The 24,472-nt window shown below is 38.9% G+C and overlaps 2 protein-coding genes across 4 annotated transcripts in view; one reads left to right on the forward strand and one right to left on the reverse strand.

The window, feature by feature from the left end:
- The window catches only part of LOC114361456 (ATP-binding cassette sub-family G member 4), a 41,902-nt gene extending 36,048 nt beyond the window's left edge, over positions 1 to 5,854 (forward strand). For all 3 annotated transcript variants that reach the window (XM_028316505.1, XM_028316495.1, XM_028316488.1), the window contains 2 exons: positions 1,476 to 1,661; positions 3,618 to 5,854. In XM_028316505.1, the coding sequence (XP_028172306.1) occupies positions 1,476 to 1,661; positions 3,618 to 3,776 (345 nt within the window). In that variant the 3' untranslated portion in view covers positions 3,777 to 5,854. The remainder of the gene's footprint in view (positions 1 to 1,475; positions 1,662 to 3,617) is intronic.
- A 6,149-nt stretch (positions 5,855 to 12,003) lies between these two features.
- On the reverse strand, positions 12,004 to 23,967 carry Ent1 (Equilibrative nucleoside transporter 1). Its single transcript, XM_028316596.1, has 7 exons — positions 23,456 to 23,967; positions 22,282 to 22,442; positions 21,714 to 21,859; positions 20,627 to 21,064; positions 18,260 to 18,345; positions 17,175 to 17,371; positions 12,004 to 12,338 (listed from the first exon to the last, which is right to left on the reverse strand). The coding sequence occupies exons 1-7, from the start codon at positions 23,684 to 23,686 to the stop codon at positions 12,227 to 12,229; spliced, it is 1,371 nt and encodes a 456-aa protein (XP_028172397.1). The 5' UTR covers positions 23,687 to 23,967; the 3' UTR covers positions 12,004 to 12,226.
- Between the last annotated feature and the right edge of the window lie 505 nt (positions 23,968 to 24,472).

The raw sequence follows: 24,472 nt of genomic DNA on the forward strand, positions 1-24,472 counted from the left end.
CGTCGGGCTGGTGGTCGGCGCTGCTATGAACGTGCAGGTACATACTTTGACAGCTTTTAGGGGGCGTCCATTAATTACGTGAGACTTATAGGGGGGGAGGGGGTCCAGAAAAACCTCACTTAATCTGACATGGGGGAGAGGGGGGGTCAAGAAATATCACGTAATTTTTTTCTACAACAGAGTAAATCCTCCGTCTGCATTTGTGAACACAGGCCCAGTTTTTAGATCCGCAGTTTGCTACCAATGCTTAAATATTAACAAAATGTAAACGAACAGTTAAAAATTGTACTAAAAGTTATTTTTTTTTTTAGGTCGGGTTTTTTTTTTATAAAATCTAATATTTTCTAAGCATGGATTTTCTCATTTACATTGCAAATAGGCATTTTGGAAAATCTCACGTGAGATTAGGGGGTGGGGGGGTTAAAAAATAGCCAAAATTGTCTCACGTAATTAATGGACTCCCCCTTAGACCCGCCATACACGGACAGCTCGAGCAGTTAGTCAGTGATCAACATACACGGACCACTCTTGCAGTCAAGAGTCAACAGCTTGAAGCTGCCAGCGATAACTGCTCAACAAATCACAAGCGCGCGCGCCGTGGAATGAAGAAAGTGGGCGGAGGTAACTGCGCGAGAGCTGTCGACAGCTCGAGCAGTCAGTGTATGGCTGGCGACTGCTTGATGGCACACACGATGGAAATTCACCGTGCTGTCGACCGCCCGAATCAGGTGCAACCGCTCGAGCGGTTCGTGTATGTGCGTCCATAGAACTCTGAAGTCGCAGCTTGAAGCTGTCGACCCTGACTGCTTCAAGCGGTCCGTGTATTGCCGGCCTTAGATATCGAGAGTTGCATGGATTCTAAAGGGTATCTCGAAAATTGGGTAATCTACCAAAACTTTTATCATAGAGAAGGTAAAATGCGGATAATTAAAATGCGTTCGCCTCCAGGCTCCTTGCTCGCATCTAACTTTAAGTGTTATGTGTAGGCGCCTCGATAGATGGCGTTAGCATGCTTTCGTAGATGCGTCGATACATGGCGTTCGCATGTTTTCGTAGGTGCACCGATAGATGGCGTTAACCGCGTTAATACCACCTTTGCATAATTATCTTCAAAACGCTACGTCTCAATGAGGGCTATCGTTTTAGCTCTCACCAGTTAGCGCCACTGTAGAGTAAGGTCCTGTCACTTGCTAGTAGCGAAGACAGTGGCACCAACTGGTGAGCGCTAAAGTGGTAGGAGGACTATCGCATTTGCACTCATCAAGATGGCGCCACTGTAGATTAAGGTCCTGTCAATCGCCAGGGGTGCCAACTGTTAAGTATAAAAACGATAGCCCTCATTACTCAATTTTATTGATAATAATTTGTCAATTTTTTACTCCATAAATAGCTTCTAAGTTACGTTTGTAATTTTACCTAAGCCATCTAGTTTGTCTAGTTAATGTTTTTATTAATATGTACAAATTCGATTCCAGAACGGCGTGTTCCTGGCTCCGGTGATGTCGGTGCCGTTCCTGCTGTTCAGCGGGTTCTTCGTGTCGTTCAACGCGATCCCTAAATACCTGCGCTGGATCACTTACCTGTCGTACATTCGCTACGGCTTCGAGGGCACCGCGCTCGCCACCTACTCCTTTGACCGGCCCAAGCTGCAGTGCCATCAGGTAATCTATGGTCTGGTCTGCGAGCACGTACAATGGACAGTTTGACACAATTCTCCAATAATTCGAAATCACAACTTTTCTAAAAGGACACTTCATTCTGGTCTGAAAAACTTAATTAATTTTAAATTACCCGTAAATTACAATTTTTGGTCGCATTGTAATTGAAAAAAGTAATTTATTTGAATTGACAAAATAGTGACGTCATTTGCGTTTTGACAGTTTTTAAAAGTTCGTCAATTGATTGGTGGTGTCAACATGTCTATTTTGTCCAATGACCCCAAGCTACCCATCCTTATCGCTCGCGCGTAATTATATTGCTGTCGCGACTGTGCGACGGGCGCCCGCAGTGAGTGTGAGAGCGCGATAGCAACAAAATTACGCGCGAGCGATAAGGATGGGTAGCTTGGGGTCATTGGACAAAATAGACATGTTGACACCACCAATCAATTNTCTGCGTTCTGGTCTTATCTAAAGGTTCTCAAATAGAGGCCTGAAAATGCGGCGAAATGGTTCCAGTAAAGGATGGTACGGCAGTGTTTGCTTCGCGCTCGACTTGGCGGGGGCACTGCCGTGCCCCCAGATACGATTGATTGGGCTAGCATATACAGGGTGGAATTTTGTAATGCCACCTGGAGGGAAAGTACTCTTAATACTTTAGATAGAAAATTTTACTGAAAGAAAACATTCCTTTATTTTTGAAAAGAAAGAGAACTGTATTCAAAGATTTTCGAAAATTTACCACCATACCATACAATTTTCTGTAAATAATTACAATAATTTAAGATTTCATGGTTTTCCTTTCATTTGATTTATCAGGATTGTTAGGGAGATTTCGTCCTTATACTTAACCCTAATGATCGATGCAATAAAAATACAGGGTGTAATTTTTAACAGATTTTAGTTGGTTCGATTCCCGAGTGTAGCAAGCAAATTTTAGAAAATCTTTGAATGCAATTCTATTTCTATTCAAAAATAAAGGAATGTTTTCTTTGAGAAAAAATATCTATCTACAATATTAAGAGTACTTTCCCTCCAGGTGGCATTACAAAATTCCACCCTGTATAATACATTTATTACCAATTCTTCCCGCGGGTGTCGTAAGAGGCGACTTAGGGACTACACATCAAACAGAGTACGGGCAGCAGCGCTCTCTGAAAAACATCAATCTTATAAACTGCGATCTCCAACCCGCCTGCCAAGCGTGGGGATTATGGCAAAACCCTCCACTATAGTGGAGGAGGCTCATAGTCCAGCAGTGGACTGTAAAGGGCTGTTGATGATGATGATGAGGCTAGCATGAACGCCACGATAACTTAGGCTGGGCTGACGCACGCTGACCGTCGGCGCTGACAACCGAAATGTAAAGCGTGGGTGCCGAGCGATCAGCGTCACTTTGGGACGTTTCCTTCTTTTACATGCATAATGATCTGTCAGCGCCGACTATCAACGAGCGGTCAGCGCGATTCAGCGCTTATGAAACGGTTTTTTTATGTCGTTTTAACAATGAAAATTAGAGATTTGTCGTCAGCAAATAACACAATATCACATAGATCTTTTACAAAGTAAGGAAGGTCATTAATATAAATAAGGAATAGCAAAGGTCCTAATATTGATCCCTATGGCACACCCATAGCTAGAGGTGTGTCAAAAGACAGTTTTATACTAACTTTTTGTTTTCTGCCTGTGAAATCAACAGATCAAAATTATTGGAAACACCATAATGTTGTAATTTTTTAAGTAGTTTGGTGGTCTACATAATCAAACGCTTTTGATAATGCCAGAGTTCGTTTCATGTACTGTCGCCCGTAAGGTGGCGCGTGGGTGATTTGCTTATCCGCAATAGTATGCTCACCAAAACGTTCCACTTTTACCGTTACCCGCATCATTATTCATGTTTCTACCCACATACAATGTATCAAAACCTTAGTACCTAACTCATTCTCACATCTCTTCCAGACGTACTGTCACTTCAAGAACCCGGAGATAACCCTGGAAGAACTAGACATGCAGGACGCAGACTTCACGCTGGACATCGCAGCGCTGTGCCTGATATTCGTGGTGCTCCGTGTGTCTGCCTTCCTCTTCCTTCGTTGGAAGCTCAAAGCTACTCGGTAGGTTCGCTTATCGTTAGGTAGCCGGCGAGTTACGTCACAAGAATTGTTAAGGCGAGTGTCTTTTAGGGCGGAGAATCGAGTTTTGTCGTCTATATCTTTGTTTCAGAGTTGATAATGTCTCAGGAACTGGATGTATTCGATTACATCAAACCTGACTCGATTCTGCGCCTTAAATTAATGCAAGCAATTATAGAGTCAAGTCACAAATCTAAACTACAACAATCTATCTACAACTAATCAATACAATGTTGTGTCAATTAACTGGCTGAGCTAATTTATATTATATTTTTATTCAAATAAGTACCATTTAATTCAGACAGATGATTTTGTAAATATTTTATTCGCTATAATTCTTAAAATGTTAAGGTAATTGTGGACCATCTAAATCTATCTTTTTTGACTCAAATTCGACGTGACTCTAAAAATGTAATAAGTGACGTAACTTTAGAAAGGCTTAAACCATACAGACTTTTAATTAAAACATTAAAGACTAAATTAAACAAGACAGGTTCTATGTTTAAGAGGTCGATTGCAACTTATTCCTTTTGTAGTACAGTCGTTAATTTACGAATACGAATGAAAAGGCAATGTATGCCTTGTGCAAATGCCAACTAATTTATGCCTGTGACGACTCACAATGTCGGATACAACGGTTGTCTCACTGCTGTACTTGAAGGAAAAAGTTCGAATCGGCGTTTAGATAATTGCGTTACCTTTGTATACATTATTGTGATAGTTGGTGTTAATTGTTCGAATAAACCTTATGATAGTTTGTATTGGCACGAAGGTTTTCACACTTCTATTCAAACACATGACATCGACAATGGTGCGTATTCTGAAACACATTCCTAAAAATGTATGCCCCGTTTGATATTTCAAACATATGCTATCCTTGTCTACATAAGTACTGAGTGAGAAGGATAACATAAACTAAATAGTCTTATGATTTCAGTAAGAAAATTGTGTTTCAGAAAATGCAGCATTGTGACCACATATGAACACGTGGTACTTACATGATTAGGGAATTTATATTGTCAGAGAACCCTTAATTTTTATAATAAGGTACGGATATACTATTTATTAAATGTGCCTTGATTTAAACTCGACTTAATGTAAAAAGTCCAACTGAAAATTAATAATAGTGGACTGTTTAGAACATGAACAAAATATAAACGTAATTTTTAATAGTTGTAAGCGTCTTGTGATAATTCAACGTTTTCAAATATTTCAAAATAGTTTCCTAACATTCCTATTTGTATATAAAATTATCAAAATATCATAATTCGTAATGTAATGACAGTATTTAGGCAAAAGATAATACATGTCATGTCAAAATACAAATTTGTCACAGATTATGATGATAATTAACACTAAAACCATTTATTTTATAAGTTGGTAGATCTGAATTACGCCTGGGCCATTTCAATATTTCGAAAGCTGTACGATTCTTTGTATATTTTCTAGAAAATGGAAAATTAGTAACAAATTGTTTTATTTTATTACAAATCGAGTCGGTCAGATTGTAAAAGGTGTATGAAAAAATCAAGCATTAAAATGGCGACGAACAGTTCATACAAATGAAACATTAAAAAATTGTGATGAAGACAAGATTTTTATAATTCTTTTTCTTTCTTGGTTTGTAACACTCTTGTAATGATGAAAAATATACTGCTCTCTCATATTCAGTCTTCAAGCGAAAGATAACACAACCACTAAAATAAATCACAACAACCGGCTGTCAGATTTTGATCTAACAAAATGACACGCTCAAAACAAAATGGCTCGGTGTAATCAAAACCAAAATGGTGGCTATGTGAAAGACAAATAATACCTTATATAGTTTTGCTCATGTTGCTAACCGTCTTGCCTTATTGGCTTGCCTTTATGTCTTATATTCAAATTAGTCGATAAACTTAATTTTAATGCAATGGCTATGTGGTGAGGATAAATAATTGTAATTAAATTGTTGTTTTTGCGAAAATACATAATTTTAAGTGATTATTTATCATTACCACATTTCATTAATAGGCGTAATAATCAGGGATCATGGTAATTTCTATTGCTCTTAATTATTATAATCTATGAACGAATTATGGTCCATTTTAAATTATGTGGTAGTTGTTAATAGGTTTAGAATTTATGATGTTTTGTATAGTTTTTTTTTATTAAATGGTTTCTGATAAATCTGATTGTTTTTGTTCACACTTGCTTAAACAGGGTAATTTTCAAACAGTTTTCATTTTAAAATACGCACAACCGAAAAACAACCAAAATTTCAATAATGCGATTAAAACTTATAATAATGTAACTCTATAAATAATAATCACCACTGAAGGGTCAAAAATTTAATTTTGCTGTTTTAAACTTAATAGTAGGTCTATTATCACTTAGATCATCATTGTCTTAACAGAACTAAGTGTGCATAAAATTGTCTTAGTCACAAAATACTACGAAATGCATTTTAACGATATAACAAATTGATATCACATGTTATTAACCTATTTTCAGTAATGCATTGATATTTTATTCATTTGTGAGTAATTTCATTAATATACATAATATATTTTTAGCATACAAACATTTTCATATAAGGATATAGCTTAATTACTTTACATATTTGAATAAAATCACAATAATATAATAAAATAATTTCAACGAAATATTACATTATTTATGAAAATTGTACGTAACAGTTACCTGAGAGATTAATAGTAAAATCAGGTACAAAAATAATTTAAAAATATTAGTCATACAGCTTAGATACTACGTGATAATTTCATTTGTATGAAATACATTGAGTGATTTGACCATGCTCCGACCTATTTCATACGCATTGCATTACAAAGCAAACTATAGTAACAAACACCCTGACTCGCGCACTGCATTGTCAACATGATAGTTAATTTCACTAGTGTTACACTAGGCGCAGACCACCGATTTTTAGTTGGCCGATAGTTGTGCCCGGTTTTAAATTGTATGAAGAATCTGCCTAATTAAATCGGTGTAATGTGCTTCTATACATGCCCATACTGATCAACTGCCCGACTAAACTATCGGCCGACGAACAATCGATGGTCTGCGCCTAGGCTAAAATTTCTTCAGCTACTTTATGCACCTCACATTTCTATCTACATTTTTACATAATTCCATTATTTACATAAATTGCACTATTCCTATGACTAATAATAGTTGAGATCTGTGATAAGAGTGCTTTACACGTGCTCGAGGATAATTTAAGGCCGGCAATACACGGACCGCTTGAAGCAGTCAGGGTCGACAGCTTCAAGCTGCGACTGCACAGTAAACTACAGAGTTTTATGGACGCACATACACGAACCGCTCGAGCGGTTGCAACTGATTCGGGCGGTCGACGGCACGGTGAATTTTCATCGTGCGGTCAAGCAGTCGCCAGCCATACACTGACTGCTCGAGCTGTCGACAGCTCTCGCGCAGTTACCTCCGCCCACTTTCTTCATTCCACGGCGCACGCGCTTGTGATTTGTAGAGCAGTTAATACCAACTGCTCGAACAGTTATCGCTGGCAGCTTCAAGCTGTTGACTCTTGACTACAAGAGTGGTCCGTGTATGTTGATCACTGACTAACTGGTCGAGCTGTCCGTGTATGGCGGGCCTAAAAGCACTGAACGAAGTATTAATTACAATCACAGATATAATTGATACTTAGGTATAATTCTTGGGTAAATAATTTAAATAAATTACGCATCGTTGTAAGCTACTTAAATTACTACAAATAATCTTTATAAAATGCCTAATTTTAAATAAGCACACTCAAATCATTTGTTCATATTTGGTTCACACTACATAATATACATTTTATAACAATATTATATTTCAGCATAATTTTGCTCCTATAATCTTCAGTTAAATTCTTTCAACACACTTGCTCATGAAGTATGTAACGTGATATGAAAGTTTGTTCATTCGTTATTATAATTTCACGTTTATTACGGCATACTTAAGGTTCAAAGTTCAATGCCGGCCTCGATATATTAAAACTAGCTTAGAACATTGTAACATAATGTACTAATAAGGCAGAATAGCAATAAGTACTGTACAGTCTCCAATTAAAAGTAAAAAAAAAATTACACTAATAAATGGACAAGGCAGTGAAGTGATTACTGTTGGAATGTATAGAGTATCTGTTAGGATTTAGTTAATAATTAAGGTCCTACTTACAAATAACTTTGCATTTTAATCCCAAATAAGTAACATGGTCGCAAAAATTCGATAGAATTCCCAACAAAATCACACAATCCACTTTTTTTAAACTATAACTGTGACCTTAAAACATTCAATCACAAGTAAAATAGATAATATTCGTCATTTTAAGTTTTCACCAATGAAGGTAGGCGCAAAAATGAGTCTGCTAAATGTCACAAATCCGAAAATAAAAATTCAATTAAAGAGTAGAGGCGTTGTGTGTAGCCGACGCCGTTTGCGACACAAGTTCCGGGCAAGGTGACCTTGCCTACTGACTGATCAGGCTACACTCGATAGCGCGGGCTGTTAAGTTATTCCCGCCTCTTCCCACCACTGCAACTCCTGTGTATGGTCTGGTCTGTGAGCACGTAAAATTTTGTCCAATGACCCCTAGCTACCCATCCTTATCGCTCGCGCGTAATTATGTTGCTATCGCGCTCGCACACTCACTGCGGGTGCCTGTCGCACAGTCGCGACAGCAATATAATTACCCGCGAGCGATAAGGATGGGTAGCTGGGGGTCATTGGACAAAATTCTACGTGCTTACGGACCGGGCTTTAGCCAACTTGATCACCAGTAAATACCCAACCAAAGTCAAGGTTTTTTCATTGAACCCGCAACAAAATAATCACATCTTTGAGCGAGTTCACATACAAGGTGACCCTGCCCGCGGGCCATACCTGGCAGTTCCAATCCACGGAGGTTTACAGTAGATGTACTAGCAGCATGCCGACGGCGGCGCCAGCCGTGAGCCCCACGGCGATCATGGTGGCGATCACGGACGACGCCTTCTCACGCTCGTGGAGTTCCACCGCTCTGTAATAAACAATTGGATTGATTAGATGGCTGGATAGTACATACTACAGCATGATAAGCTAAACACTGGCGACTTATGAAAGAAAGATACATTTATTACAATGGACATCACACAAATACAAGCAATGAGGGCTATCGTTTCTATACTTAACAGTTGGCACCCCTGGCGATTGACAGGACCTTATTCTACAGTGGCGCCATCTTGATGAGTGCAAATGCGATAGTCCTCCTACCACTTTAGCGCTCACCAGTTGGTGCCACTGTCTTCGCTACTAGCAAGTGACAGGACCTTACTCTACAGTGGCGCTAACTGGTGAGCGCTAAAACGATAGATTACATAGACATGACAGTGGCACATAATAATGGAAGAATAAAAACAAGAGTAAACTGAGCAGTGCCGCCACCCATTCACCAACAAGATGCCCACTGCAACGGGACCCCACTGAGCATAATAATATGCCGTGGCCCACGGTGACGAAGGCCACGGCGCTGGTTTTCAGCGTGCCCTATGTTGGTTTTCACTTATGCCGTTGTTATAGGTGCTATTTTGCAACAACCTGATGTGTACAGTTAGTAAAAAACACAATTTAAAAATAACTGTTGTCATGGACTATCCGCAACAGCAACCTTTCAAAAATATTCATTGGTAGCCAAAACATTCTTTATTACAGCCGACACAGCTCATCATACATTTTGTTGCAATTTCGCTCTTGTTACAACTGCATAAGATACAGTGTTTACCTTGATGTCCCAACGGCTTTGCGTGGCTTTTTGGTCACCATCTAAAGTTTTGTGTGCATAAGGGGACTTATGAATTGACAAAGTCTCTTGGGAGAAAAATCATTGACTAGTAATTATCCTCTGACACAAGTATGAATAGTTGAACTGAGCAGTACCTAATCCAAAATGAAACTAATAACTGCCTCCTACAAATCAGCCAATTAACTGTCTACACTCTACAAAAGTTCCCACAAAATCTGATACATTATCACCTCACGTTGGAACACAATTTCCAGATCAATAGAAATTTCTAATTAGTGACGCGATAACCCGCTTCTGACGCCACTCTAAATAGGTCACATAAACAAATACACTCGTTATCTTTATTACTTACAGTTGCAGCCCTTATCGGATGTAGTGGGCTTGGAGCATAGTTCATAGTAAAGTTCCTATAGTTGTGAATAGAAAAGGTACACAAAATACTCGTATTTACAATAGACAAGTGAGGGTAGATCGGTACAGTACGGCTAGCACGAAAAAACTTTCGAGTTCGAATCGTTTGCGTATTCGAATCGCCATCAAAAGATTTAGTGCGAAAATGACAACAGCGTCCTTGTAAACTTGTCGTAAAGTGAACTTAGTATGAGAAATGGTTGCACGAAACCTATTTTGAGAATCAGAATTGTCATACTGTCGTTTAATTCGAAGGTTGAGTATCGAATTTTGTCGAATACGTAAACGATTCGAAGACGAAAGTTGTCCATGCTAGAGGTACAGAACAGGGTCATGGCAGAAGATTTTGTTAAGTGTATTTTCCAGTAAATACAGCAGCATCACAATTTACAATAGCTCACAATAGTGTACAATGAAGAAGCCATAAAGTAGGAATGACAAGTCTATGTCAGACTGCCAATTCGAGGATAGTAGTCCGCCTGACTATTGTGGTGAACCTACTCCAAAGCCTAACACAAGCTTACTCTACTATTTATTACTTAATGGAACTATTAGTAGCCGCACCGCAAAGATTTCGCCGTATCTGCGGGTACATAAGCGCCGCAATGTAATACCGCAGCTGTGTCGCTGGCGCCCTAGAAGCGTTGTATCGACATCAACCCTAGTGGCGTTGTATTGAGAACAACGGAGCGATGCCGCTCCGACGTCGCAACACATATTCACTCCTCCCAGTCTCGTCTCGGTGATTGCAAGTCCGGTGCGACGCCGCAGTGCATCGTGTGACATGCCACAGATATTTCTATGTAAGACGACGTAGCAAGCAACACTGCTCTGGCGTCGCACCGCCGCCGCAATGCATCGTGTGCTTTGGCTCTAAGTGTAATACAAATTAGGTCGGCCGTTTGGTGTAGTGATTCGGAACGGATTACTATGCCGAGAGGTCCCGGGTTCGATTCCCGGCCGGGCAGAAATTGAATGATGAATTTTAATTTCTGTGACGGGTCTGGGTGCTACTATGTATATTATGTATCTATTTAAAAAGTATAACGTATGTGGTATACCCTTAACACTTTGTGGCTAGATGGCGCTGTGGCGACGCCACTACAAACTAGTGACCAACAGATGGCGCTGTCACTACTACACTATGGCACACTCCGCCGCTCATACAAACCTGCATCGCGGTGATGGAGTTTTAGATCCTGCCAAAGTATATATAGACAAACCAAGATGGTGTAAATTGGACCTTGGTCCCCGAGCACAACACCCGCTCGGAAGGAAGCACTAACATCTAGCTTCCTTATTGTGGTTGAGCATCATATCCCACATTGGTGACCCCGACGTGATTGGAACGTGACCTTCCATCACCACCATCTTCGGCATCAGCCTCCGCCATCCTCACCATCTCCGCCACTCCGTCATCAGCTCCAGTCTTCAACAAGCCAGCATCCAGCCTTCAGGGACCATCGCAGATCGCAACCGACCTTCCTGGTTCCTCGGCAGCAAGCAACCGTCACTTCACTGGTCACGGGTACAGCTCTGGCCCAGCTCCACGCCCGACCATCGAAGACGCCTCNTAAATGGACAAGGCAGTGAAGTGATTACTGTTGGAATGTGTTGAGTATCTGTTAGGATTTAGGTAAGTTATTAAGGTCCTACTTACAAATAAGTTTGCATTTTAATCCCAAATAAGTAACATGGTCGCAAAAATTCGATAGGATTCCCAACAAAATCACATATTATACACTTTTAAGTTTAAAGCACTGTTACTAAAACTATAACAGTGGCCTTAAAATATTCAATCACAAGTAAAATAGATAATATTCGTCATTTTAAGTTTTCGCCAATGAAGGTAGGGCAAGGTGACCTTGCCTACTGATCAGGCTACACTCGTTAGCGCGGGCTGTTGAGTTATTCCCGCCTCTTCCCACCACTGCAACTCCTGTGTATGGTCTGGTCCGTGAGCACGTAGAATTTTGTGCGGGTGCCTGTCGCACAGTCGCGACAGCAATATAATTACGCGCGAGCGATAAGGATGGGTAGCTAGGGGTCATTGGACAAAATTCTACGTGCTTACGGACCGGGCTTTAGCCAACTTGATCACCATTAAATACCCAACCAAAGTCAAGGTTTTTTCATTGAACCCGCAACGAAATTTTGAACAAATACAACATCTTTGAGTGAGTACACATGCAAGGTGACCCTGCCCGCGGGCTTTACCTGGCAGTTTCCATCCACGCAGCTTACAGTAGATGTACTAGCAGCATGCCGACGGCGGCGCCAGCCGTGAGCCCCACGGCGATCATGGTGGCGATCACGGACGACGCCTTCTCACGCTCGTGGAGTTCCACCACCCTGTAATAAACAATTGGATTGATTAGATGGCTGGATAGTACACACTACAGCATGTCAAACTAAGCTATGGTATCTTATGCAGTTGTAAAGTTGTGTTCTTTGCGAGATCGAATCAGAAATGAGGAAATCCGTAAACGAACTAAAGTCGCTGACATAGCCCGACGGATTAGCAAGCTGAAGTGGCAATGGGCAGGGCACATAGTACGCAGAACTGACGGCCGATGGGGCAGCAAGGTTCTGGAATGGAGGCCGCGTACCGGAAGGCGCAGCGTGGGACGTCCACCTACAAGGTGGACCGACGACATCGTAAAGGTAGCAGGGAAGCGCTAGATGCAGGCCGCTACCAATCGATCAACGTGGAAAGCATTGGGGGAGGCCTATGTTCAGCAGTGGACGTCCTATGGCTGACATGATGATGATGATGATGATGTAAAGTTGTGATACAATCAGAGGGAATCAAAACAAAATAAAAAGGATGACATGGACTATCAGAATAAAACCTTCGCTGCTTATGTACATCGACATAGCCCATCACACCACACATTACATTGCAAACTTGTACTTACAACTTTATAAGATGCTACAAGGTTTATCATAATTTGCCGTCAGCTGTANAAACCTGCATCGCGGTGATGGAGTTTTAGATCCTGCCAAAGTATATATAGACAAACCAAGATGGTGTAAATTGGACCTTGGTCCCCGAGCACAACACCCGCTCGGAAGGAAGCACTAACATCTAGCTTCCTTATTGTGGTTGAGCATCATATCCCACAGCGCTGTGGGAAATTGTCCAAAAGATGTATTATTATGAACTAGCTTTCCGCCCGCGGCTTTGCCCGCGTGGTATTTTGTCCGTCACAGAAAAACTTTATCGCGCGCGTTTCTGTTCCAAAAACCGGGATAAAAACTATCCTAGGTCCTTTCCCGGGACTCAAAACTATCTTCCTGCCAAATTTCATCAAAATCGGTTCAGTGGTTTAGGCGTAAAAGCGAGACAGACAGGTTACTTTCGCATTTATAATATTAGTAGGACAAAACAAAAAATATGCAAAGCCACTCACCGCGTGGAATTGATCATGACGATGTTAGTGAGGTACCCGTTGGAGAATGCGAACAGCACCATGATGATGATGTACTCCCAGTCCCACAGGAACAGCACGGGCAGGTGCCGGCGCGGCTTGGCGTTGCACAGCATCAGCATCGGCACGCCGATTACTCGCAGCAGGCTGGCACCCGCCGTGATCCACTGGTTATCCGGCTGAAGAAAACATAGTTTAATTTGAGTTTATTTTTACTAGCTTTTGCCCGCGGCTTCGCCCGCCTGAAATTTAGTTTGTCACAGATCGTCATAAATTATATCCTATGTTATTCTGGGTTATAAACAATAATACTGTAAAGTTTCATCAAAATCTGTTCAGTAGTTTTTGCGTGAAAGAATAACAAACATGTTAAGATCCAAACATCCATACAAACTTTCACATTTATAATATTAGTAGGAATTAGATACGGTTGTAACAACTCGAATGTTATCAAATACGGTTGGTAAGGGGTACAAGGAAAAGGGCATGCGGGCGACAAGACAAGTAAAGCTGTATAGACTGGTAAGCTAAATCCATAACAACCGTACCCGGTCTTCCCTCTACTGTATCGTCGGCCATAGGTGTCAAGAGTTCAAGTACATATTTTGACTGGCGCAACAGCCGTTGATAAAACAGTGCAACTAGCGTATTACATAAAAATAACAAACGTACTCGCTGAAATGCCCAACATTATAACATACTAGCTTTCCGACCGCGGCTTCGCCCGCGTGCAATTTTGTCTGTCACAGAAAAGCTTTATCGCGCGGCTATAAACCTCACGGAGCCCTCGACCTTTCCAACGAATGCAAAACCGTGGAAATCGGTTGGTGCGTTCTGGAGTTATAGCGTCAGGAAGGAAAACCCGACTTATTTTTATACATTGTGAGTCACGATAAAGTGCACATATGAATTAAGGTGAAACTAGACCTATTTTTATCGACAAAAAAGAGGTCAAAAAATTTTTGAGATTTTTTCCCTTTCAATTACTTATTGTAAAGAAAACGTAATAACTTTTAAACTAAGAAGAAATCCAAGGTATATCCTAATAAAATAAAAACAGTAATAATGCTAAATAACAGGCGATACTAAAAAAAATACATAAAATACTCAGAAAATGACAACAAATAATAAAAAATGATACTTTTTGAAAAAAATCTGCTTTTCAATTTGGTAAAACAATTGACAGAATAATCCAGTAGTTTCAAAGATTATACTAACAAAACAATAAAATTCTAATGCCAGTTTTCACCATCAATCCCTAAATTTTAACTGACCCCTATGGTAATAACAGGCATTTTGTTTACATAGGGGTCACTTAAAAAGTAGGGATGGATGGTAACTGAAAACGGGTATAAGTTATCTATTCTAAATCAGAGAGAGGAAAAAAACTTTAAAAAAAATGTATTTTACTTACCACTAGGAAGAACCCAGCGACCAGTCTTCCAGAGTAGTCGCCACAGTTGAAAATCAAGTAGTTGACGACGGGCACGAAGAAAATATCTGAAAAAGATAAATAAATATGTGAAACATATTATGCCACCTGGTTTGTTTTGTGAACCGGACTATCCTATGCAAGCATTTGTACCTACCTATTAAGCTTCGGCCAAATCATCGCGGGCAGCTCGCGTCGGCGATGGCGATCACTGCGCGTGCATAGATCGCCGATTGATCACAGGATGCGTTTATGTGAATTCATCGCTACTTTATACACCACTAAATTCATCTGATCGCCATCGTCATCGCGCACGCAGGCTGTACGCGTTGGTTTGACCGAACCTTTAGGGTCGCCGCACACGTAATGTATGTAAATAATGCTGGTGGCAGCATTTTGTGGTTATGGTGTGAAGGTCATGTCCGGCGACCTTTAGTTTGGAAGATTTCTAAAAAAAGTAGGTAATTTATTTCGTTATCAACTGTCTTCGTCGTCATCCAATACCCGTAGTTTAAGTTTTGCTTACTTTAGGACAAGATAGCGACCGACTATGTTAATTAATTTTTGTTATCGAGCACCTAACCTACTCTTCTTTCAACAAAATTAACTTTGAGTAACGATGACTCATTTGCTTGTAAAATGGCAAAATACTTTTAGCACCTAATCTATGTAAATAAATACCTACATCGTAGCGTCTTTGGTGTTTAATTTAAAAAACTCGTTGTTAAATTCCACGCTATACAAGTACAATGAGGATCATTTCGATTTTTAGCTGTGAATGCAGATTTATAGGGCTAAGAAATCCTTAATACACAGTGCAAAAATTTTAGTTCTACGACAAAAATTGACGAAGTTATGGCCAAATTACTAAAAAAGTTCACTGACCGCCCGGCGCGGGGACGATGACGTCATTATATCCGATCNATGATGATGTAAAGTTGTGATACAATCAGAGGGAATCAAAACAAAATAAAAAGGATGACATGGACTATCAGAATAAAACCTTCGCTGCTTATGTACATCGACATAGCCCATCACACCACACATTACATTGCAAACTTGTACTTACAACTTTATAAGATGCTACAAGGTTTATCATAATTTGCCGTCAGCTGTACATGATTTTGGTCACTATCTAGCTTTGTGTAAGAGGCTTGAGCATTGACAATTTAATAAGAACCCTTTAGTTATAAAATCTGTTGTGCGGTAGGTAATTAGACTAATTAGTAATTACCCTCTGACACAAGTATGAATTGCTAAATAGAGCAGTTTAATCCGAAATAAAACTTAAAACCACTTCTAATATTGAGACCATAAACAAACAGTCAACTGGCTACACAGTACCTACATACAAAAGTTCCCACAAAATCTGATACGTTATCACCTCACGTTGGAACACAATTTCTTGATCAATAGAATTTCTAATTAGTGACGCGATAACCCGCTTCTGACGCCACTCTAAATAGGTCACATAAACAAATACACTCGTTATCTTTATTACATGCAGTTGCAGCCCTTATCGGATGTAGTGGACTTAGCGCTTCTATTCTACAACTAGTTAGTAACTATATCTACTTGTTCATAGTAAAGTTACTAACAAGTTGTAGAATAGAAAAGAAAAGGTACACACAATACTTGTATTTTCAATACCAGACAAGCGAGGGTACAGAACAGGGTCATGGCAGAAGATTTTGCTAAGTGTATTTTCCAGTAAACATAGCATCAAATCTATTTCAAAGCATATTTTAATAAATTGCCATCATGACCATAAATATTTTCCAAATATAATCACAAATTTATCAAACACCATTATTTCAGTTGCTAACACATCCACTCCTAAACCTAACAAACTTACTGCTTAGCTGCTTGGCTGGAGGATTTAATGGGACTATTAGTAGAGGTCATAGCAGACATACTACTTTTACTTTGAGGAGTACTTTAACTTTTAGCATCGGAGATTTTGCGACTGTATTGATGCAGCATCGCGACTTCAAAAAAAAAAGCGGCTAATGCCCGTTTTCACCATCAATCCCTAATTTTTAAGTGACCCCTATGGTAACATCATCATCATCAACAGCCCTTTACAGTCCACTGCTGGACTATATGAGCCTCCTCCACTATAGTGGAGGGTTTTGCCATAATCCCCACGCTTGGCAGGCGGCCCTATGGTAACACATAATAGGAATTTTGTGTTCAAATGGGTCACTTAAAAATTAAGGATTGATAGTGAAAACGGGCATAAATCACAGATTGCCGATGCAAAAAGTAGCAGTGTCTCTAATTTGTACAATACAAATTAAACAAAAAATATGCAAAGCCACTCACCGCGTGGAGTTGATCATGACGATGTTGGTGAGGTACCCGTTGGAGAATGCGAACAGCACCATGATGATGATGTACTCCCAGTCCCACAGGAACAGCACGGGCAGGTGCCGGCGCGGCTTGGCGTTGCACAGCATCAGCATCGGCACGCCGATTACTCGAAGCAGGCTGGCACCCGCCGTGATCCACTGGTTGTCCGGCTGGAGTTAACATTGACAAATAGTATACACCACTAAATTTTTATCACCGAAAAATAAATTCTGGGTAATGAGTTGATACTGATCCCATTTGTGCAAAAAAAGAAGTTAAATAAAGTGACTCAAAATTTCCTCCTAAAATTGGTAATTTATGGACACACGCGTCGCTAGCACTATTTACGTACGATAATGTAACACTTATTAGAATTTAAAATGGTCTAAGTTAGCTAAGTATGTAATAATAACACTGGAAGCGTGGTCGAGGCGTGAGCGAGACAGACAGATCGATGCAACGTGCGAGCGCGTACGACTACTCTAGCGAGCAGCGGAGTGACAAAGCTGTGACACGTAAAAAACGGACTAAAGAAAATTTAATAAAAAAAATTAACTTTATGAAAAACATTTCTTTTTCTTTAAATATTTCACACGTTTCTACATAGTTAACCTGTTAAACATTTTTCGGTGATAAAAATTTAGTGGTGTATTTATTTAAAGAGTCGACATAGAAGCACAGAATACATAAAAGTAGCAACAGAAATTGCACTCCTTTGATCTGGATCAGATGAAATGAAATGAACTTTATTGTGAATGTGAATTTAGGTAAACAATAGCAGATACCTACATGGCTTAATAATAGAAACGCTCCAAATTCTAACTTTTCAGGCGTATTCACAAATTACACAAATATTAATAAGATGCCGACATTTTAATGGTAATTTCCAAAATTTCCAACACAAGTGGTGCATTCGAAATCGCACTTTCGTAATAAGCTCACAAGAGCGCATTTTTTTTGTATTCAGAACTGATCCTAACAAAACAATAATATTTCAAGTTATCTATTCTGAATCAGATATAGACAGAAAACCTTTAAAAAAATCGTATTTTACTTACCACTAGGAAGAACCCAGCGACCAGTCTCCCAGAGTAGTCGCCACAGTTGAAAATCAAGTAGTTGACGACGGGCACGAAGAAAATATCTGAAAAAGATAAATAAATATGTGAAACATACTATGCCACCTGGTTTGTTTTGTGAACCGGACTATCCTATGCAAGCATTTGTACCTATTAAGCTTCGGCCAAACCATCGCGGGCAGCTCGCGTCGGCGATGGCGATCACTGCGCGTGCATAGATCGCTGATTGATCACAGGACGAGTTGAAGGGAATTAATCGCTACTCTATACACGACATCTGATCGTCATCACGCACGCAGGCTGTACGCGTTGGTTTGGCCGAACCTTTAGGGTCGCTGCACACGGGCTTCACACTACAGCCACCAGCGTCAACGCTGCCACACGGTATTGTATGTAAATATACTGGTGGCAGCGTTTGGTGGTTATGGTGTGAAGGTGTGTGGCGGCTCTTAGTCTGGAAGATTTCTAAAAAAAGCAAGTAGGTAACTTATTTCGTTATCTACTGTCTTCGTCGTCATTCAGTCAGTTTTGCTTACTTTGGGACTAGATAGCGACCTTACCTACTCCTCTTTCAACAAAATTAAACTGAGTAATGATGACTCATTTGCTTATAAAATGGCAAAATACTTTTAGCACCTAATCTATGTAAATAAATACCTACATCGTAGCGTCTTTGGTGTTTAATTTAAAAAAACTCATTGTTAAATTCCACGCTATACAATTACAATTGCAAAAAAGTGCAGTCAACTATCTGTTTACTATGAAGGGCACGGTGGACTGTTAGGTATCAAAATTTCGCGGGTTCGAGATTAGGTACAATACGGGAACAATAAAAAATAAATAAATAACCAATGCGAACTGGTCGAAACGGTGTTGTTGGTACCTCCAAGGAAGAACAAAGAAGTACGGGCGATGGCAAAGATGGCGGTCGGTATTAGAGGTACATCTTGTACAAAATGTTGGAAAATACGGGTTGGGCGGGAAAACAAAAACAGGAGAAGTCCCGTTGAAAAACTGAAAGGATTGAATGTAGGTACCTTCAGCTTCAATACAGCAGCTGGAGATGCGATGCCTTTCACTTCAAACACATCTAGGGTAGGTGGTAGGTACCATACGCGCAACCACATGGCGGGTCAATTCTTTTTAATACATGTAAAACAATTTCAATACACAATGAATTAATCACAAGGAACACAAGTTCGATGCATAACTTGACCGATATAACGTGAGAAAGAAATAATTTACAACAGCGCGTGGTCAAGTTAGCGTCATTTTATTTCCCGACGGCCGACTTGCCGGCGCCGGCGACCGTTCGAAATTCGAAAACTCGACGGAAGTACAGCGACATCTCGAACCCTGCGGAAGTCGCTAGTGGCGCCACAATATTTTCGTACTTTTTTTCTCGCGGATATTAATTCAAACTAATCGAGTCAATACAAATCCTTTCAAGTAAACTATTATGATAATGGCGCAACCAACAAAGTTTTTTATTAAAATTTTAGAGAACACGACCTACCTGAAAAAATATTCCCATGAATTTTTTTTATTTTTTTATTGGATATTAAATCCTACCTACATAATTTGACTTTGACCATCAGTAGGTAACTCAGTGATCAACTCTGGGGTCAAAATATTGCTATGGCATTGGAAAACCTCTACAACAAAACAAAAAATATAGCCTACCTAACATCTGGTTTTTATGCGTCACCTTCCGATATCTCATTGAAAACATCGGAGAATGATTCAATTAAAACAATGTTCATTTGTGAATCACTTTGGTTGTTTTGTTTAGTTTGCGCGACATTCCAAGAGACCATTCTCATCAATACCATCTTGGTACTTGATAAATCCAGTTGGAGATGTCTTGTGCCAGTCGACAATAATCTACATGTAAATAATGTACTAACCAGTGTATAAATGACTTCGAAATATTATGTGCACAGCATCCAGCGCTCCTTATCTAATCTTGGCCATGAGCTGACAAATAAATTGTTCAAACTCTCAATTTAATTAGCTATCAGACCCAAACTAAGCAGCATTTAAATATTATGTAGATATCTAATGGACAAACATACGTTTGTAAAATTTATTATCGAAATACTAGGTATGTATTATATTACTAAATTTCATTAGTTCTTATTCAATCAATACTTATAAAATGAGAACATTTTTAAACGGTTTCATTAATTTTGCCTGTTTTTTGTGATACCGACTTCTGAATAGCTAAACAAAGCTAGATAGCATGTATGAGTTATTTTATCAGTTTAAACATAGGCCATTGTTTTCACACTGAGACTAGAAATGTTTCCGATAAAATAACATGCAAACAATGAGAACTTTACTTACTATTCCAATCCGTCCCTTGAGTGACCGGGTGAGATTCCACCAGCACTGTGATCCCAGGATACACCGCCATACTGATCGCGAAAACCGCGAAGATACTGAACGCGTACACCCAGATTTTCTTCAAGATGAGCAGCATTGAAACCTCTCTGTGCCTGTTGGTTGCCATGCCTCCACAGCCTCGTAAAATATGATGAGTGAAGAAGTCAATTTTATACAGCATCGCGTAGGATATCAGCGAGCTGATGACCATGACGTCTGCTATGATGAAGTAGATCAGAGCACTGTGTAGGGGTGAGATCTTGAAGGCCAGAGAGATGATCTGGGCGACAGCTGCTATAATTCCGCCCAGAGACTGACCGGCCACCACGGCGGCCATGTATTCTTTGGAGAAGCGGCTGGCTATGCCCACTAGGCCGCCGATGAAGACTGCACTGGCCGCTAAAACATAGAAAGAAGAATACTAATTATTAATTATGCAGATAGTTCAAATTTTTGCATAACAAAACACCCACTTAGACAATTTTCTAAAGAATAGAAGTATGTTGGATCAGTCAAAGGATTGTTTATAATTTGGAAAATCGTTTTAATGCAAACTAAGGTAAATTGATACAATGTGTATTGCCTTATTTTACCTACACTTTTTCTTCACAAATGAAGAATAATATGATCATAATTAAGAAGTAAGTAGTAATGGTGACAAGGTAACAGCAGTTTGTGAATAAGAAATTCTATCTGAAACCTCTGCACTCAATCACAATAAGGAAAAATATTGAAGAAATGTGAAGGTAGATTTTACCTTTACCTACATACTTGATGGTTAAAATACAGCAAACATTAATTCACTAAAGTTGATCATTTCTCAAACAAGATAACACATCTGGCTGTGTGAATCATACTAATTAGCAAATAACAATCTTTATCATTCTGCATGCTATAAAGTAGATAATTTAAATGCTTATCCATGACATTTTGATAGCAATGTTTGTATTGATCAAAACAAAAACTTTAATTAATTTATACCCTAATAAATTGCTGCAAGTAGCCTTCAATTGTATGAAATAGATCATAACAAAAAAAAGCCACTTACCAGTCATTATGACCACAGTAACCATAGTGATGATGAAGAAAGTATTTTGCCACTCATCCGTATCCACCTGTACTAGAGCTGTGGTCACCAGAAATGCTAATGTGACGATGACCAGTGAGCCTTGCAATCTATTTTTGAGGGGCACCCTGAAAAAGTAGACATACAATTTTAATTACTACTCTAAAAAAATAACAAAGTATCAGTGTCTCAAAGTTAAACGACAATTTAATTAGATTTAACCTTACTGATAAAGTATCAAAATAGGGTAAACTGCCAGTCATTGGACACTTAAGAAAGTTATTGGACAGTTATTTACTGAATTAAAAATAGCATTTCTATTTCAACAACTGAGAGATTCCGACTGATGGAGATAAAAGGGCGTTTTTTTAAGGAATATTCATTGTATTTGAAGGAATATTCATTTTAAGAAAATTCAAGGGTTGTTTTGTCCAATGACTGGCAGCGTTCAATGACTGTTGGTTTACCCTATATGAAAAATTTCTAAAATATCTATCAGTGTCAAAAGATAGAAGATATTATTAAATATACAAAATAATACTTTACTTACAAATGGCCATAGAGTGAGTTTAGAATGAGGAATATCAAGTTGGGAATGGCCGTGGCCACGTTGAGGTAAGACGTGAACTCCGCCTGGAACTGGGACTTGCGGACCGGCGCTGCCATCGTAAGATTGTTCGGGGTGACATCTCGGAACTTGTACATCCAGTACTAAAAATATTTAACACAGTTGTTAGGACTAGCTACCATCAATTAAAAAAAATGCAAAATACAATGTCAATCAATAGGTACCCTCAATTTTGAGTTTTGTTCTCTAACTCTAAAACATAACTCAAATATTAAGTTTAGTTTGACAAAGAATGATTAGTAAATAGTCTAGTTTTCTCTTCCTACTACACATTTCTAATTAATATGTTTAAGTAAAATAATCTATAGTCCGATTTTTAATTCGACGGAATTCTGACAGCTGTCATTTTTTGACAATTCAGATGTAATAAGCCTTTTTTGCTTTGAATTATTAATAAATAATATGAAATGAAATTTCANTGGGTCCTTCATCTTCAAAAAAAAAGCCGAAAAAAACTTTATTCGGCTTCCGAATCATGGTCACTTTTGCTCCAGAACGATGTTTTCAGGAACATATTCGGCTTTCGACCCAATTGAGTCTTCCTTTTCCGGATATTTTTCAACTGGCGAATTTTCAAGTCGTTTCATAAAGTATGGCACTATATTCCCAACTAATGATCCTACGCTTCTTTTTTGGAGTTATTTAAGTATCAATTTCAAGTAACAACTGTAAAAATACGAAATAACTGTATGAAAAAAATGTCACGTAACTGGTGACATGCGGTCTGAGAGACCGCTGCTGAACTTTGCATCGATGTAACTTGCCGATTTGGAGCTGAATGATGCAAATATCCTTATCTACGGCGTAGACACAACTAAACTTGAAGCTACTGAAGCGGTGAAACACAGGAAGTACGGGGAAGGGGGTGAAACGATGTTTCACTGACGCCGCCCGGCCTGTGAGACCGCTTGTCACCAGTTAAAGGTTAAGTAAAATAATCTAGACTAAGAGATTTTTTTCTATAACCTATTCTCTAGTAATCTAATACTAACTAATATACTTAACTAAAGAGATCTCATAGTCACAAAAAATGGTCATGAATTAGAAACGAAATAGGACAAGGACAAGTCTGAGAAATTAGTCACTCATTACTTACATCATTTGCAGTGATCAAAAAGTTCCAAGGGACCAAGGAAGTGACTCCAAAGAGATAGAACAGAATGTACACGATCCGGTATCGGTCCACAGGCTGCTCCGCGGAGTCCAAGACCTTCGTGGAACACGAGTCAGTCACCAACTCCCTTTCCTCTGAGTCGTCAATTATTTCTTCCTCATTCTCTATCGTGTCCACAGTTGGCTCGTTGTTAATAGAACCCGTCACATCCATTATCGTCAAATCAATTTTAAATATCACACAAAAGTAAATATTTATAAATTATTTTAATAACTCATAGCACTTTCAACGCGATCTCGTCAAATTAATACTAATGTTTTTGTTAACAAAAACAAAATGTGACCTTGTCATACAATGCGATTTCAGGAAATTAGACACACACAACTCTTTTGTTTTTAAATTGCAGTGGATCAATGATTGCAATATCGCGAATCGCGATCAACTTTAAAACTCAAAATCAGCCAGCCAGCTGTTGATTATTGACTGACTGTGACATTGACAGTTAGTTAACTGACAGAAAAGAACCACCGATAATGGCAGAAAAAAAAAATGTTGCTGCTTAATTATTTTGGATTCTACTATTTTATTCAAGTACTTCCTGCAAATTCGTTTCGATTATAGTGTTCATATTTTTCGATTAGTGTTCGTATTTTAATATTACATACAATTCGATTATTAATAATAAGAGATTCAATTATATTTACTTGTTTTTATTTGAGTTTTATTAATCAGTAGGTACAGTTTTCATTTAATATTCTTGATAAAACACGTGAAGAGTTGAAGTAAGAAAATAAAACTGGATAATATTCATGATATTAATCTTTATTCACATGTTTGTCAATAACATTTTATATGTTTTAATACATACCGTTTTGTACAATCTACAATGAATGCGTGTAGGTAGGTATAAATAATTAAGAATATAAGGATACAAAATATAAAAGCAAGTTTAAAGTAAGTAAAGATTAACAAATTTAGAATCTAAATATGAAGCAAATA

This window comes from Ostrinia furnacalis, unplaced genomic scaffold (genome assembly GCF_004193835.3).
Source record: "Ostrinia furnacalis isolate ACB-3 unplaced genomic scaffold, ASM419383v2 OfSCF0373, whole genome shotgun sequence".
Taxonomy (NCBI): Eukaryota; Metazoa; Arthropoda; class Insecta; order Lepidoptera; family Crambidae; genus Ostrinia; species Ostrinia furnacalis.

What these genes read in the sequence shown, in the direction of transcription:
- Ent1 (XM_028316596.1), bottom strand. Translation starts at nt 23,686, where the DNA reads ATGGATGTGACGGGTTCTATTAACAACGAGCCAACTGTGGACACGATA. An exon ending in TCGCTGGGTTCTTCCTAGTG is followed by an intron (nt 17,372 to 18,259) that starts GTAAGTAAAATA and finishes TGTTAACTCCAG; the next exon opens with CCGGACAACCAGTGGATCAC. An exon ending in GTCATGATCAACTCCACGCG is followed by an intron (nt 12,339 to 17,174) that starts GTGAGTGGCTTT and finishes TGTTTATTACAG; the next exon opens with GGTGGTGGAACTCCACGAGC.